Genomic DNA, 17938 nt, shown 5'->3' with positions numbered 1-17938 from the left:
TCTCGGAGGCTGGTCAAAATTCAGTTCACAATAGTCGAATTGCGCACAAATCAACATTAAGAGGCGCATCACACCTAAAGAAAATTTGTCATTATAGCCCTAAACCAACATCTGCACATACCGTCGGTGCTTTGCAGCTTAAATGAGGACACGCTCCTTCCTGGCTATAGAAGCTAATGCAACATACCAGCGTTCATATCGCTATGATTATCACGTTACAGCGGGCACGTACCGTCAGGCATACGGAAATTCTGTGCGCGAGGTCATGCTGCACCGACACGTAAAGGCGATCGCTGCCAGCCGCCCCGCTTGCCGCTGTTGACCTTGAGGCGCCCTACAGAGCAAAGGGATTCAGACGAGAGTGGGGAGAGAGTACACTAACTGATCCCCCTCTTCCTTCCTCTCCTGACATGAGACACACACACACACACCTCAGGTCGCCTTCGCGCAAAACCTCCCGCTGAGATGGCGCAGCGGCCGCCAAGCGCGCTGTCCGCCAAAGCAGCGGCTAGTTCCCACGTCGACAGATCGGCTACTGTCGCACCCGCCGGTGTAGAAGAGCAAGAAAAGATAACGGTCGAAGAAGCGACGTTGCTGCGCTGTCTTTAGCATACAACTTACCATGTCCCTTCGGTCGCTAGCGAATAGAGCAAGCAATGGCACCGCATCCGATGCTCCATTGCTTTCTGTATTAGCAAGAGACGGTCTTCTTCTTTATCTCCATCGTCGGCGTCAGGTTTCTGTGTACAAATGGGGACCGAAGAATCTGCGTCTGGCGAGTAAACGGCCGGCCGGCCGGCGGCTGGGTAAAGGAAGGGCGCTCCCCTCTCGGCCCTTCTTGTCGCTTTGGCTCATTATTGCCGAATGCTGTATACGGACGAGCAGGCGGCCGCGCTGCGCGACAAGGGCGAAGCCGCATTCAGCCGGGTACATCTCGCCGCTTCCTTTCACTGCCTGAGTGAGAGGATCGCTCCCTTCTCCGCGCAGCTGTTTACACCGACCCCTGTTTCGAAGTGATGTACACTGGTCCGTGTATGCTACCAAAAATAAACAAACGCAACAGCGTGGTTCTCCGTCCCGTGTGTGTGTGTGTGTGGGGGGGGGGGTCTCCCTCCGCATCCTTTCTCTTTTTTTTTGTTGTTTCACAGGGGTGATATTTTATTCCTCTTGTGTTTTGCGGTATTCTTCTCGCTATCAGCTTCAAGTTGTTCTTTGTTATTTCTTTAGTATGTTGCTAGTGCATTGTCTATGCGTCTTCCGTTGCTGGTACAACGGCTACCACCGGCGCAACGTCCAAGACAGGCTTTCAAAAGTTTACATAGGTCCCATCTGTGCTCGGCTGTGTCAAAATCTTTTTGAGACCACCCCACGCATAATTCAGAGCTGGCGGGTTGTGTTTCAGCAGATGCTCATGTCTCTAGAAGTACCGCAACGAACTAGGACATTTTAAAGGCGTAGCGGCTGTTTATATTAAAAACTATATTTCTGCCTCCTGAATTGACAAATTCCTACTACACTGTATGTGTCCGAAATGTTGGCTCAATCTGAAAAATAACCAAGAGATAAGAATTAACTAACTCAGAAGCTTAGAATTTGTTCGAAATGTTTACTCAAATCTGATGATGGCACCAAAAATTATAACATTTGCATAGGCGTGCGCACGAGGGGGCAGGGGGGGGGGCGCCTCTCCTAATTACTGAAGGGGGGCGCCAATTCTGCCCCGCACCTTTACTCAGTCAGGCCTTTCACGACATTTCTTTCACACGCAGGGTTATGGCTACTCATGCTTGTTGACGATAACGGTGACCGAGAATGTTGCATTCAATGAACTGTTTACTTCCAACCTTTGTCCCCGGAAAGCCGGGGACCAATTGCAGGCCTTTGTGAGAAGCACGTCATCGCTTCGTTTTCATATATGTATACATGGCGGGGCTCGTTTTCTTTCGGACTCGAGCAACAAGGGGGGGGGGGGGGGGGGGGGTCGGTGAAACTCCCCCCCCCCTAACAGAGAAACCAGCGCACGCCTATGAACATTCGTGCCTAATGCATGTATATTCAGCTTTCCTATATTTGAATCTTCCGCTTGTATCAGTAGAGCAAGTTATTATATTCACGGAATTCTTGATCGTAATCACTGATTTCAGAAAGCTTTTAAAAAGTCCCAGAAAGATGTTCACTAATGAATATTCGCATTGACTAGGAAGAATAATACGAGGCACGTGGCATGAGTGTTTCTGTTCATGTGCATAGATACGTATGCTGGTGTTAAATTTCTACGCAGATGCACTTATTCGAGGCTGAATGTTTTCTGACCTAATTCCGTAAGATAAACAGATGTAGGTCAGGCGGCGTACCGGAATCATCCGTAAGATGGACGCCAACCATCAGTTTGCGAAGTTTACGCGAAGCATGCAGGGAAGGCGCATCAGCCGTGACCTCATCCTGTTCGACGTAAAATCGAGATATACGTTCGCATTATGTGAGAACGGCGCTGAGTTGTTTGTCTACGAAAACAGCTATGATTACGATGCGAGAAAGAGATTTGGCGAAGGCAGTCGTGTAAAAGTAGCCGAAATGTATACACAGCCGTGGAGGACGCGACCGCAAATGCGAACCGTTGTCGAACAGCTGTCGATGCGAATGCACGCGTCTCCTTCACGGCGCGTGCGCACGTGGGAGTCGTAGGAAGAGGCTGCATCATGCATCGATCAACGTCACCGCGAGAGGAGGAAGGCACGAGGGCTGCCACGTTTCCAAAATACCAGGGAAGCTGACACGTGTAGTACGTGTCCCTCAGATACTAAGCGCCAGAACGGTCTTAGGACATGCAGCCGTTTCGCATTCGCTGGGCCAGATGACCTGTCTCAAGCCGAGACAAGTCGCGTTTAGGGAAGGCAGCACCGTTATATACGTTTCGGTCTTATTAACTGTCACGTATGCATGTCTACCAGAAAAAAAAAAGAAAGAATCGAATCTCTCGTGCCACTCTACTAGGAAGCTATCAGAGCAAGACCTAACGTCCTTATGGTGCAGAAAAGCTGCCGCATAGGAAACCATCTTTGTTCTTTGATGATGTTTGTCATGGTTGGTACGAATAGCATTTGAATCATAGGGAATATGTACTTTTTTGCTGGGGAATTCATTATTGCGAGTTTTCGTGCCGCTTTGAAACCACAGAAGCTCCCCTAAATTTTGAATAAACATAAAAACGTGAGAAACTTCACAAAATCTCGAAAGTACTTTCCGTATAAATACCAAAATTTTTAATGCTGAGCTATTCTTCTTCGTGCTTTCTAATTACCCTCCCCCCCCCCCCCCTTTCCTTTTATGTACCTCCACTTATTTTAGGGAACACGAAAGTGAATACAAATTTTCAGGACAGTGATTTCATCATTGCAAGGCTAGCGTGTCTACGACGTCAAGCGAAGGGCGATATGGTACGCTTCGAATCTGCGAAGCGTGTTGCCCTTTTCGACCGCAGCGAAAGAAAGAAAGCGAGCACTCGTACGCGCAATCAAAGGACACACAAAACCAAGACCACTGCGTGTGCGGTGGAAGGCAGTGTGTTCTCGTGTACAGCGAAGCAGCTCGTTGCCTCCTGGTTGTGAGCTCGCATGTCTGTACCCGTCAACCAGGGTACGGAAGGCGGTGCCGGTTGCAACGGCGCCCTGGGTCGTCAACTTCTCAGCAGAGCACGACTCCTACGCGGCCAAACCTTCCCGCATACACTTGCGGCTGCGGTGCGCGCCGATTTTAGTACTTTCTTTAACGCCCTTGTTTTTGTTACGAGAGAGCTTGTCATTGCAACGCCGGGGTTGTCTGACAGGAATCAATATGAGGCATAGCTAGCCCGCACGCGAGCCTGCAAGCTTTGCAGTTGGGCTGAGAGCAATGGAACACTTGAACGGCGGTGAGCTGCGTTCCCGTGCCGATGAAGGGCGTTGAGAGCGGCTATTCGTGGCTTGTAGTAGCAAGAAGACGCCGTATTGCGTGAGAAGAAGCCGTTTATTTCACGTTGATTATTCCACGTTCTGTGGCAGAGTACTGCATGCCGAGGATACTTCATGACAGCTGCCTGTTGGGTTTCGCGCCGCATTGTGCCGAGGAAGTGCGCCTTTCCACGGAGCGTTGCGTGCCTGTTCGTCTTTGCATCCTTTCACTATTCTAACTCGTAAACAACTATAATCGACGCAAACTTGTAACGGGGTGGCTCAGCGAGCATTTCAATAAGACTGGGCAAGAAAAGCTCAGTCGCACGACTATCATCTTGAGTGTACTCACACGACTCAATATCTCAAAATGGGATGCGCTCATCAGCTTATACACATTTATTTATTTATTTATTTATTTATTTATTTATTTATTTATTTATTTATTTATTTATTTATTTATTTATTTATTTATTTATTTATTTATTTATAAAGATGCGTTACACTTGGCCAAAATTAAATAGACGCAAACACATCGGGAAACAGTTTCGAAAGCCTGTCGATGCACCACTTGTCGGTGCTTTTACTACGATCGAAGAGGGTGCGCGCATGCGCATGTAATTAAATAAAAAAAAACGGGTATACTGAATTCTACAACGCGGTCCGAATTTGGGCGGGTTTATTCATGATTACGTGGTCTGTGTTCTTTCCTTCGCCCAGTCTTTTAGCGCTGTATTCTTCTCATACTAAATTCTGTTACGCTGTTGCATAACCAGGGAGCGCAAAGGCACAAGTAATCGAACTAGCATGATCACGTCAGAAAGAGCTCTGAAGGCCACCGTTAATAGACGTGTCGGAGTTACTCCTGTCACGGTGCGTGTGCATGTGTATAATTGAGAAACACATGCTAAGCCTCTTTACTATAGGAAAACCAAGCTCAAGTTTGGGCGCGACGTTCGCGCGGCTAAGCTATGCGTTACTGGGGGGAAAACGCTGCCCGCGAAGGCGGTTTGTCGCCGGATTTGCCAGCGGCGGCGGCAAGGACACGTGCGCGCATGCGCTCCTCATTCAGCCCAGAGCACTGCTGGTCAGTAATACTTAGATTGTGACGCACCACAGATGCAATCCGAGAGCTCTACGCGTGCGCGGAAGCGGGGGCGTCAGTGTTGTGGCCGTGGATGCCCCCAATTGTGATAACAGCAGTGGCGCCGCTTGACGTTGCTTTGGAAGCCTACGTCTTCTTAAAACATTTAATAGGCTTCGCTGCTCAAAAAGTACGCTTCACCGCTATACAGTGTGCTTCGCTTTGCCACATAGCGAGCTTGTAGTGCAGTGAAGCCTTGAAAATTTTGACCACTTTCCAACGTACATAAGACATATGTAATTTGCTCTACAGCAGCCCCGAAAAATCGTGTTTCGCATGATAACTGGAAATAACCCACCCCTGTCATGGTTGATTACATTATTTTTTATATTATTGGCTACCTCTGCCCAGAAATCTCAACTGGTGTTTGCCGCCTTGTGTTCTCTTCCACATTTTTAGAGGACCAGCAGTGGAGCTAACCCACTTTATGTGGCACATACGCGCTAGGAGTTCGAGTGTGCGCATGTGCGTCCTCGCACGCTTTCATTCCCCGAAGTAGCATTTCCGCGCGTCGTATCTTTCACAAGGCTTGCGATTTCACGCACACTGTGACTCGACTCCCCGGAGACAACGGGAGTTCTATAAGCAATTGCGGAGGGGAGGGTCTGATGTCGAAGATCACGACGACAGGAATGAGCAATAAAACAAACGTCGGAGGGCTCTGTGAAGCCAGGAACCTTTATTCCCTTCATATCAGTTGGTTTTGTGGCAGCTGTTCAACCGTGACGGCTCCGCGATAGCTGCAGCCCCTTCGATATGCGTAGGTAGCGAGTAGCGTAGGTCGTAATCGAATCTATAGCTGCCGAGGTCATCTTTCGGTATGGGCTCACGTTCCGATTCCTTTGCAAGTGTGCGTGGACAATATGACTAATGTTTGATTAAAAGGCGTCGGCACATCTGATGTTGTTGGCAGATTGACTGCTTAGCAGGTGTTGCCAACTACGCGTTGCCGTGTTTGTTTTGTGGAGCCCAGCGAATAGCCGGAGACGGGAAGAACGGCAAGATATTTGATCGAGGTTAAAAGTTAATTGTTAGAAACTACTCGTGCGACTACGATATTGCTAATCTTCTACTGACCATCCGTCTGCAAATTAGTGTCCAGACGAACTCTCGATGAAATAAAGAAAACAAAGATTGTGGAGATCTTATCAACGATGATTGCCAACGTAACCGAGTCCGCACGTTGCTAAAAAATCACAGCATATCCACGGAGTGAATGATGATGACTGGGCGAAGCTGCGGAGGTTCATCGGTAAACCGTGAATCTTCCCTGAATTCTGCCCAGTACATCATCACCGACGTGAGATCGGGCGCGTTTATACTAAAGGCTCGATGAGTTATGACGACTTGCAGCTCACTTTAATTTTACATGTACGCTGTGAATTTTCATTGTTTAGAAAACCATTGCTTTAGAAAACATCTGGCGTCTTTCGTTAAGCAGCTGGCGTCTATTCGTTTTGCTTTAGAAACATCTGGCGTTCTTCCGTTTTGCTTTTACAAAACATCTGGCGTCTTTCGTTGGTTTATTTCATCAATCAACGGCGTTTTGAACAAAATTTTTATTGTTTAATCACGCACAGGAGAAATCTCACCAGGCACTACCTTAGAGGTAAAGAATGGCTGCTAATGGGAATGAGAGACAGAAGAAGTCGGCTTTTAGCTACCGCTGCGAATTTTTTATTGTTCAACAACGCAAAGGAAAAATCTCCCACCGGCACCACCTTGGAGGTCAAAGCGGAAGACTGGTTACGCACTACGACTACGACTACGAGGGACGAACGGGTGCCGCCTTAAGGAGCTTCGCCCCTAAAAGTTGTTCGCTTTATCACTTAAATGATGCGCTTGACGTATTATAGTCGTTGCAGTAGACATTTAAGCAGCGCTAATGTTTCGTTAAGACAATTCCGCAGACAACGCAACCCTTACTCGTACATCTATCGCGATGCTGGAGCCCATTCCTTCAGGAGCAAGAGAGAAAGCGAGCGGTGGTAAAAAAGCAAGGCTCCACCCACCCTCTTTTTTAATAATAATAATAATAATAATAATAATAATAATAATAATAATAATAATAATAATAATAATAATAATAATAATAATAATAATAATAATAATAATAATAATAATAATAATAATATCTGGGGTTTAACGTCCCAATACCACGATATGATTATGAGAGACGCCGTAGTGAAGGGCTCCGGAAATTTCGACCACCTGCGGTTCTTTAGCGTGCACCTAAATCTAAGTACACGGGCCTCAAACATTTTCGCCTCCATCGAAAATGCAGCCCCCCCCCCCCCTCCTTTTTTTTTAGTGCTTCATCTCAGCTAGCGTCTAAACCTTCATACACTCCACAGCTCTCGCGGAACAGGACGCGCTTGCCGGCCCGGTTATTATAATACACGCATAACTGTTAAGCCTGATGATATAACGGTAGAGTTGCAACGCCTATCACATATTTTTATAACCTCCACCACAGTAGTGGCGGTTAAATAAGTTTCACGATATATTTATTTTGCAGCGGCGAATGGCGTATCTATGACTCACGAGGTTGTAAACAATACGTTCTCGTCGAAGGCGCTATTGTAATTACACACGCCCGGCGGTGACATTCTTACCACCGACTACGAAAACGGGCGAAAAACACAAGGGAGGTGTCCGCTTTCAAAATACGCACGCGAACCAAAGGAAAACATGCTTCGATTGCTGCAGCCATCGTACGGATCAGATTAAATTTTTATTGCTACGCATGGTGTTATTACCTTTGCGTCCTACATGCTGCTATCTGGCACAGGTTTCTCGTGTTGGTGGGGAAAGTGCATTACCGTCTTCGCAGTTGTATCCCTGCGGCGTTGTCGGCCCAGACGAATATGCCTCGATACGATCAATCAAATGGCTTCTGGTGTGTCCGTGTCGCATACAGCTGGCCCGATTTGTAGCCAGGCGCTTGCCGCAACCACGAAGAACACGTCCTACTACCGACGCTTCTAGTTACCGCTCGCGCTTGCTGGCTGTATTCGTCCGGCTGTGCTAGGGCACCGTTGACTCGATAGGTCCGGTTGCCATCGCAACTAGCGCGTGTCTTGTACGTGAGTTTTGTGCGATTTCTGTGTTAAGAAACTGGCAGGCATCTATTGTCTATTCACACGTCATATCAGTTAAAGAAGTCTTTTCACAAATGTGTGGGTGTGTAGAATGACTGCCCGATTTTCAGTGACGTGGCTTCTTTCGGGCCCTTGACTCTGCTGACGATGGCTGACAGCGAAGAGTTAGCAAAGCTAAGGTGTTCGTCCGGAGCCAGCGTAAGCCATCGCCTTAAACTGCCGGCCTCACGTTTGCGGTTCCTTTGCGAACGCGGGAGTCGCAACTCGCTTTTGTGTATTACCATCTACCAGCTTCCTTGGGCTCCTTCGTCTTCTGCAGATTACTGGCATAAGAAAGGAACTGTATTTCGATACCGCTACCACTGCCTGTTTGAACGGTTGGTGCCTTTCTCTTGCGTGCACGTGTATGATCTCTTGTTGCGCAGATCCTGGCATTCGTTTCAGGTGCATCCACGTTTGTGTGCTCGCAACTCTCAGGACATTAGGAATTCAAATTCTTATCTTCGCCTCGTCGTGATTATGTAAAGAGCAACGTAAATCGAGGAGTAAAGTTGCTCCACACTGACGGTGGTGTCGCTCTGCTAAGCTCGAGGTCGTGGCTTCGATTACCGGTCGAAGGGGACAAAATGCAAGAACACCCGCGTATTAGGTGCACGTTAAGGAAGCCCAGGTGGTCCAAACTGATCCGGACTCCCTCACTGCGGCGTGCACGCCTCGTAATTATATTCTGACTTTATCACGTAAAAACCCAGAAATTAGGCCGCTCCACGAAGGAAAAGAAAAAAAAGTATTGGTAGGAAGCAAACGCCACTGAATCTGCGCACTCGGCAAGGGGACACCAGGCATGTCACGAATGCAAATGTGCCTCGTGGATGGCGCACACTCAGCGTTGCCACGCGCGCTTGTTTCTTTACTTTCAGGTGACTGGACTTCACTCACAAAACTGCTACACGTGTTCCCACCGCTCGGCGTAGGCCGCGCCGGAATGCCTGAGAACCTTCATGATTGTTTTAGAATGTTCAGACGAGATTGCGCGCACGACACGACTGGTTGAGCGCTCATATTTCTTTTGTTGGGCAACATTCATTCTTTCTTTCAATTCGTTTATCTTGCTGGGTAAATGACTTAGTCTTCATCGGTTTGACTGCTTTTTGTTCACTGCCCCAACTCGGTGCCAATATCTATAATTTCTGTGCACTGCGCTAAACGTGAGCCATTTATAAAATGATGAAGAAGAGAGTACGTGAAAGCGAGCTACTAAGGCACTCTTTCCGAAAGTGTATGGGGATGACTCCGCTCAATGGCTTCTGTGTAAACCGTGGGCTTCTGTGTAAGCGGTGGAAAGGCCAGCTCGATTACAAGTCTTCTGCCTGCGCCCGCTTTAGATTTTACCGTACGCAGCCGTGTGCCGAGCAGTGGTGCACCCAACTATGTAGCATACCCACCATCCGAAACGATATACACGAGTAAGGCAGGTGTATACGTCATGTCACCATTTCGCTTTATTCGTATCTTTTCCAACCGCTCTTTAATTCTAGCTTGAAATTATGTCTTGCTTTGTTTCGCAATATTGATAGGTTGAGTTGCTAACCAGCAGTGCAGCCTCAACGGCGAGGGATTAACAGCTTCAAGAAGGAAAATACGAATGTTATAACTACTTTGCCACGATTCTGTGTTGCTCATCGTTTTTCTTCATAACCCTGTGGTTTGAGTGAGTAGGATTACACTGGCGTCATTTCACCTGCCTCCAGAACCGCTGCATTGTACTTCTATGCAGTTTTTCTGTGATTTGAACTCTACTATGCGCCAGAGGACTGTGTTGTGCAAAGTAAGATACATTTGTGCACGTGTCGCCTAGTGCGCCTACATGAATGTCTGAAAGCGAATCAAGGCTGCATGACCTGCGGAATGTTGAGTGAATAGTTAATGACGCAGTAAATATTGATCTTAAAGCGAGAGAGCCAGGCAGTCGCAGTAGACGTCACTTCATCCTGTTTTACGCGGTGACAGCGTAAATTGGTGCATAAGAGAGAACGAAGGAAAGGAGAGAGCTCTTTGTTCTGGTTTTGCACGAAATATCGTTCGTTCCAATGCGTATATGAGCGCGCGTTGTGCTCGACTTCCTTAAACTTCGCATTCGAACATTTTTGGGCTACGTGTTTTTCTCAATTCTCACTGAACATGCTTTCCTGTTTCTCCGAGCGTAAAAACTTAAAAGGCGGGCGCTGTTTTGCGTGGACATCATTTGCGGCTAGAACATAGTTGAGTATAACCATACAAAAGCACAGACACAAAAACCTCGCCGAAAGCACTGCGGAAGTTTCGGTGGTCCTTAACGCATACACATTGCTTTCAGAATAGCAGGACGTTGAGGCTTAGAAAAAAAAAAAACAAAAGGCCAAAGCGCGCTAAACGAAAGCTCGGCTATGTATTTTCATACGCGAAGGCACTTTGCGTTGTCCACACGGGCGGACGCACGGAATAACGGACCAGACGCCTCCAGAAAAAAAGAAAAAGGACCGACAAGGCTGACCACAGCGTTGTGACCATAACCAGCGTCAACGCCCATCTGCGACGATGCGAGGCAAAACGCCGCGAGCTGACGCGAATATCCTGTTCCTCTAGTCGCTATGTGGTACACCGGGCGCGACGCGCTCTTCGCACCGCACGGCTTTCAGGCTCGCTCGGTGCGCGCGCGCTTTTCGACGCAAAAACTTGCCGCCTAGCGAAGTGCTTTGGCTTCCGCAGGATGGACGACCCAAAGTGCGTCGGTACACACGCCACTCACGTTCTCAACTTTGTGGTCTCTGCTGCTAGAGGAATATATATATATATATATATATATATATATATATATCAGATGAAGTGATAGAAGGCTGTTTGTTTAGTAGGACAAAAGAAAAATGCAATCTGTGGCGGCCTTTCGAGCCCTGATTGAGTGAGAAACGGCGATGTTGTCTTCCAGAAAAGCCTTTACTTGTAAACACCTTAAGTTGGTCGGTTGGTACACAGTCATTGCATAGATTAAACGGGATAAACTATACACATTACATGAAGTGTGTTTGCATGTAGTGTAAAAGCTACAGCCATACTAATTGCTTATTACTGCAGGCGAAGAAATGAGTAAAGCATAGCTGCGCGGGCTTTGGACTTGGTACAGCGTTGTCTGCGTGGCGTGTGGCATGGGATTTTATAACTCTGAAAGCACAGCGCAGTTCCCGTGTTTATATTATTAAAATTGATATGAGCGGTTACCTAATTACCACCGCTTTTAGGTCGATTAAGAAAATACCATGTGAAATATATATATTACACGTTTGAATTGTGGAGAATACTTTAGTTGTTCAATTCTTGCCCATTTAGTGAACCGGGAGTTGACGTTTAGTGGCAGCTATAGCGAATTTTTGCCCGAAAAAAGGCACGTATAGGTGTCTGGGAGATTACCTGGAGAGGTTCAAACAACGTTATTACTGCTACGGCATCCGACATTTTTTTTTTCTTTTTTGTAACCGTAGAGCCATTGAGATTGAGGGAAAAAAAAAGAAACTGAGTGCAGAGATTTTATGACGGAAAAAATGAGTAAGGAATATTTACAGTTGAACTCTTGTTTATTTCCTCTAAATACGCACGGGAAGCAGCATGAGTGAGAACCAAATGTTGGTTCTACTTCCGTAAAACTGAGTTACGAAACCACACTGTGAGAGTACGAGTGAAATTCATGGCTCGATCAAAGCAATGCGGACCGACCTGCCCAGAAAGAACTCAGGAGAAGGGCGTTTATTCAGAACACGGTTCACTGACGGTGCAAATTGGCGGTGAGCAACGTTTCGGGGATGAAAAGACTTACTGTGCATAATTCTGTGCGCGTATTGTTGCGCGGGAAACACAAATAAGGAAGGATGCAGTGACACATACGGAGCGTGCGTGACATAATCGAAAACCAACAAGCCAAGTGGAAACCCTATTGAAGTGCATAGAAGAGAATATCTTACGCCAATATCAAGACACTCTGCGTAATCTCTTCTTACCTAATCTGATTCTTGTGATGCTTTAAAACAAATATAGGAACTTTTGTGCTCGCTTTTTTGCGATACGGTACTCGTTACCTATTTTCTTTCCTCTTTCTTTCCCCCCTATCTTCCTTTCCATTGTTTCCCCCTTCCCGAAGGAGCAGGCAGGCGTTGTTCCCCTTTAGGTGGCTGTTGTCAGCCTGTTCCCTCCCTATTTCCTCTGTGTATTCCTGTTTTCTGTGTATTCAAACCAAATAATAATAATCAGTCATTTATTTAACATGCCCAGGAACAACCATAAGGTCTTTGTGCAGGCGCACGCAAAAAAAAAAACCCCATAAAAATAAATAATACAATACAGACAGTCTTCAGAAATAGAAAGATCAAAAACACGTAGACAAAGAGAAATGAACACAAAAGGGGAGGAGTAAATAAGACAACACGAGAAATATTGACGGGGAATAAAAAAATTAGATTGCATATATACAACTATGCGGAAAGACGGAGAAGGGAAGACTTTGTACATTGTGCCATACTATGCCAAAAAAGTGCAAAGCTCGGATAAAAACAATGATTGTGCACTATGAAAAACGTCAAGATCAATAATAATAATAATAATAATAATAATAATAATAATAATAATAATAATAATAATAATAATAATAATAATAATAATAATAATAATAATAATATGTGACCACATAGAGCACTGTACATACTATCCTGTAGGACTCCCGATTAAAAAATAAAACAGCGACATGTTTTAATGGGCTTACGGGGCAAGGGAAAGTTAATTTTGATGGTATTAAATTAAACCGTTACCTTCATATTCTGAACTTCTATGACCCAAGAGGACGACTAAAAAAGCGCCAGGCGCCTTGTATTTTATTTCAAGCAAGAATTTCTTATTCGCTCAATTGTGAACTCTTTCAGGCAATATGCACAATCCAGAGAAGGCCGTTTCGCGGTGTTTGTGTTTGTGCGTTTGTGCGCACACGTTGACAGTTTTTCCGATTTTTTGCGAACGTGAATCTCTTCTTCCTCTCATTGTTGGTGGAAGCACTTTTACAGTATTGTGCGACAACATGGAGAACAATGAATACTCTTTAGAATGTAGATAAAAGCAGGGGATAAGTATCTGGTTTGATGCTCCAGGTGTCGGGTGATGACTATGCTCAAATTTAATCGAAAAATTTACGTATAGAAAAGTGGTATCAAACAAACGGCCGTATATAGTAGGTAATCAGCCAAGCATGTGAATGAGCCGACTCTCTCTCTCGAGTGAGTGAGTGAGTGAGTGAGTGAGTGAGTGAGTGAGTGAGTGAGTGAGTGAGTGAGTGAGTGAGTGAGTGAGTGAGTGAGTGAGTGAGTGAGTGAGTGAGTGAGTGAAAACTTTATTCAAGATACCGGGCAATTGCGAATTTATTCGTGCTTTTTTTTTTTCAACGCAGGCAACAAGTTCAGCTGCGACTGCCGGCTGTCGTGGATACTACACCTGGAGAACGCCACGCGCAACGCCAAATTCCGTCGCGAACTGCGCCACGTTAAATGCGAATTCGAAAATGTCTCCGCCGCACCAGCAAACATGACTGCCAACAAGGTGGTCCGATTAAGCCTAAAACAACTGAGGTGCGCAGAGGATTACGAGAGACCGGCCCTGGGACAAGAGGCAACGACTCTGCCGCCTGAGCGTCGTCCTCATGTTGCCGACGACGATGAAGCTGACGCGACCGGCGGTCTGGGTCACTCTGATGAATTCTCATCCGATACTCGCCCGAGTCAACATGAAAGTCGGGGCGAAGTTTCGCCAATGACGAACGATGTCGAGGTAATTCTGAACCAGCGTAAATCGATCGAGAACGATTCATCGGCGTCTTCGACAAGAACCAACGCCATCGGTTCAGCAAACAATTGCCACCTGGCGGAGTCTACGCTCGTGTCATTTTTGCTCGTACTGTGCGCGATAGCCAGTAACTGTTACAGGTGATTAGGTCTTTTGCGCGCAGTTTAGAGCAGTCAGCTTATTTTTTTTTCAGCCGCGAGCTTTGCAGCCCTTAAAGACCCATTGTTTGACAGTATCGAAGCTGTCCGAAAAAGAAAAATAATAAGAACATCTGAAGTCGTGGGATGCTGACATTGAAACTTTGGTAAAATTTTTTGGCAGTTTTCGAGATTGTACATAAGTGGGAGAAGAGAAACAAAAACTTCAAATACGCATCGTCTGTCATACGGCCCTGCAGACTTCTCTTCGTGTAATTGTTGAAGCATAAAGCATCAGCATGGTCCCTTGGAAGCTTGTATCCATGCATTAATATTAATCTTGTCGCTCTTGCCCACTTGTATCTTGTAGTTCTGATTCGAATCAAGTGACAAGTTAGAATGTACTTTTTCAAGTATCTGGTTCGAGTATTTATTTTCATCGACACAGCACGTTGCTAGCTCATGCTGATGTGAAGATGCGTTAGCATGCCCGCACCGGGTCTTAGCAGCGTGATGCCATCGCTGGCGTGGTGTTTTCTCCTCAGAGTATCCTGCACAGTGGAGCGGATTACGCTTGTATCGAGATATGATCGCACCTTGAACAGAACTGGCAATTTCGAACAGGCCAATGAATGAGTTCAGAGGGGCGCGGAAACATGGGAATTACTGTTCCCACTTGTTCGCTAGTTGTGCTGTTGCGGACAGTACCCATGATGTCTTGTAATATGCTTCAAACCGAGTCCTCAATGAAGTCACCCCTATATCTGCAAAACGCGACTCTCCACGCACAGAACTAAAGAAAAATGTGTACGCCGACTCATGTGTGCCCACTTAATTTATTATACCTGCCTTCCTCACAGCGCACGTCGCCCACTGCCACTGCTCTAAGTAGGGCAATCAATCGATATGTATGTAGTCCATCCCCAGAAAGGCATTTCTCGCAGATCAATAAAGTTAGAAGACCAAACAAGACAAGTTGGTTTGTCTGTCTGTCATGAATTGCGCCCTTGGTGCTCAGTTATCACAGTTTATGCTGTTATCACGCTGCCACTTGAAGACTTCAATTTATCTGTTATAAACAATGTCGCGATAATTCGCGTGAGCAGTTAGCAGTGAGACTGTTACGCGTCATGGGATGCTTTCTGGGTACTCTTTGAAGGAACAAAGAGAGCGTGAGACTAGTGATTACTGCACCTTCGTATACTCGGCCAGTGACTCAAGGAGCAGCGACACAACCTACACAAGTTGACCGGGTAAATTCACGTCCGTATTGTGACGGGAATAAAGGTAAAGAGGAAATTGAGAGAGATCGCGTGGACTACGGCGGAATGTTGCTTGGCCGATGCTTGGCCTTCTCGCCTGTCTGTGTGATTTGCAACTTCTGCAAATAGCCGCAAATATTTGCCCATAACAATACTCATTGCTATCAATACTCTAAGGCTCTGGTTATAGATTTTTGAAAGGGCTGGTGGGCATGTGCTTCTTATGCGCACGCGGACATCGGTCTCTTAGTGTTCGGAAAGCTTGATAAATAACTATTTATTGATGACAACGTTGGGTTTCACTGAGTGTTTTTGCGGATGAACCAAAAACCTCGCAAGGTATCACCAAGTTGTTAAACATGCAGCGGAGCTGTTTAAGCGTTTCGTTGCGCCGGGTACTGCTAACAGAAACGATGATGATGATGATGCTGGGATGATTGACAGAAGTTATCCTCATGAACCCGCACGCGCTCGCTTCCTCCTCTTCTTCATCTTCTGCTTCGGTCCCACAACACGTGCGCCGATTTGTCAAGCGTGGAATGCAATAACTATGATGGGCATGATGGGCGAGGGAATTACGTGGCTCAAAATAGCGCACCATCACGTAACAGCTAGTCACGTGACTAAAATCACGTAACAACACGAAGCATCTAGTCACGTGACTAAAATCATGTAACGTCTAGTCAACTGACTAAATCATGTAACATTACGTAACATCTAGTCACCTGACAAAAATCACGTAACATCGCGTAACAACTATAAAAGTGACTGAACACCACGCACAAACTAGACACGTGGCTGCAAAACCCCGTAACATCACGTAACTAGTATCACGTATCATCACGTAACAACCACTTTCACGACTAAAATCACGTAACATCAAGTAGCCTTAGTCACGTGACTAAAAATCACGTAACAACTAGTTACGTAACATCAGGTTACTAGTCAGGTGTCGGGGTCCCGCCAAAACCACGTAACACCTAGAGAAGTTACTAAAATCACAACATCCTGTAACAACTAGCCACGTGACATGTAACGGCTAGTCACGTAAATTGTCTTACGTTATGTGATAACATGTCTATTTTTTATGTAACATGTGATTCTTTTTTTCTTTGTATTTTTGGGGGAGAAGGACAATAGCCTTTGTCTTGCTGCTCCGTGCTTTTTATTTATTATTATTATTTTTTTTTGAGATTGCTCCGTGTTCATGTTGCCTTCTGTTGGTGCCAAGTTCAAGGCACCGAGGGCGCCGTCAAGCCGTTTTGTGACATTCAGCTCACGGCCCTCAACATCTGTATTTTTCGGAGTCTGATGTTGAAATTGTTCTGATTCTGATGTTTCAGCCAAAACCACGTAACAAGTGCGGTGTGTGGGGAACGGACCGAAACCGGAGAAGAATAGCAAAGCCTATAGCCATACATAGTACTACCAGCAAAGATTAGCATCTCTAGCAGAGCTTGGCAACACTAGCAAAAACGTAGAAAAAGCTAGGTCGAACACTAGCTCCGCTGTTGGTTACAGCCTTGCGCCACTAGTGCGAGCTGCGCACACTTTTTTTGTTCAGCTATAAAAAAAAAGCGAATGCTCAATTCGTTTACATGCAGGCGCATCGAAACTAGCTCAAAAATGTGGTGGTTTCTCATGCTATAAACTGCACGAATACTCAATAAAACGACGAACCGTACCTGAACGTCATCAGCGTGATGAAGGTATGTAGTACTGAGCACAGTTCCTTTAACCAAGAAAACCCCTCCGTACCTCATTTCTTGGTGTTTCTGGTTTGGTGCGCCTGCTAGGTCAATTCTCACCTATTTAAATAGGAGCCTTCCAAGCTAAAGGTTCCCCTGGTGTGTTTGGTTTGCTTCACGCAACACCTAGACACGTGACTGCAAAGCCTCGTAACATCACGTAACTAGTATCACGTATCATCAGGTCGAAAAGCAGTCTAAAAATATTGAGGAGCCATTCCACTCTGTGAAGATGGATGGCATGAGAAACTGTTCAGCGCACGACACAGACGTTACACAAAATTTTCAACAAAGGTACGAATTCATTGTCTGGATCAGCATTGGATGGCATCGGCATGGCGTATTCTTCTATCTAGCGTTCAGCTTCTTGATCAGACCCATGAAAGCAAGTTTGCATCAAATTTTCACTGACTCGTAATTTTCCCGATGTCTGTTCCTGATTTCCTGTTCCATGTCGGCTTTACATCTCCCGCAGAGGGCCTCGATACCGCTACCACGGAAGTCAACGGAGACTTCGTAGAAAGTTGGGGAGGGGGTCTGAAAATATTGGTATTTTAGAATACGAATCGAATACGAATAAGGCACTACGATTACAACGTATTCATATTGTTCATGTGAGGCGGAGGAGGAGAAGAAAACGGAAGGAAAGGGAGGTTAGCCACTTCTCAGACCGGCTGGCTACTCTGTGCTGGAGAAAGGGGAAGGGGGAGTGAAAGATGATGTATATTGCCACGCCCACTTCTTGTATTCGGGTTTGACCAGCA

At 46.0% G+C, this 17938-nt stretch overlaps 1 protein-coding gene across 1 annotated transcript in view; it reads left to right on the top strand.

Annotated features, from left to right (window-relative positions):
- LOC119393247 (connectin-like) overlaps positions 1 to 15131 on the top strand; it is a 41889-nt gene extending 26758 nt beyond the window's left edge. Inside the window, exon 3 of the mRNA XM_037660165.2 lies at positions 13636 to 15131. Coding sequence (XP_037516093.1) covers positions 13636 to 14171 — 536 coding nt within the window. The 3' untranslated portion in view covers positions 14172 to 15131. The remainder of the gene's footprint in view (positions 1 to 13635) is intronic.
- Positions 15132 to 17938: the final 2807 nt, after the last annotated feature.

This window comes from Rhipicephalus sanguineus, chromosome 5 (assembly GCF_013339695.2).
Source record: "Rhipicephalus sanguineus isolate Rsan-2018 chromosome 5, BIME_Rsan_1.4, whole genome shotgun sequence".
Taxonomy (NCBI): domain Eukaryota; kingdom Metazoa; phylum Arthropoda; class Arachnida; order Ixodida; family Ixodidae; genus Rhipicephalus; species Rhipicephalus sanguineus.
The sequence above is the reverse complement of the archived record's forward strand: the minus strand, read 5'-3'. Positions and strand labels throughout refer to the sequence as shown.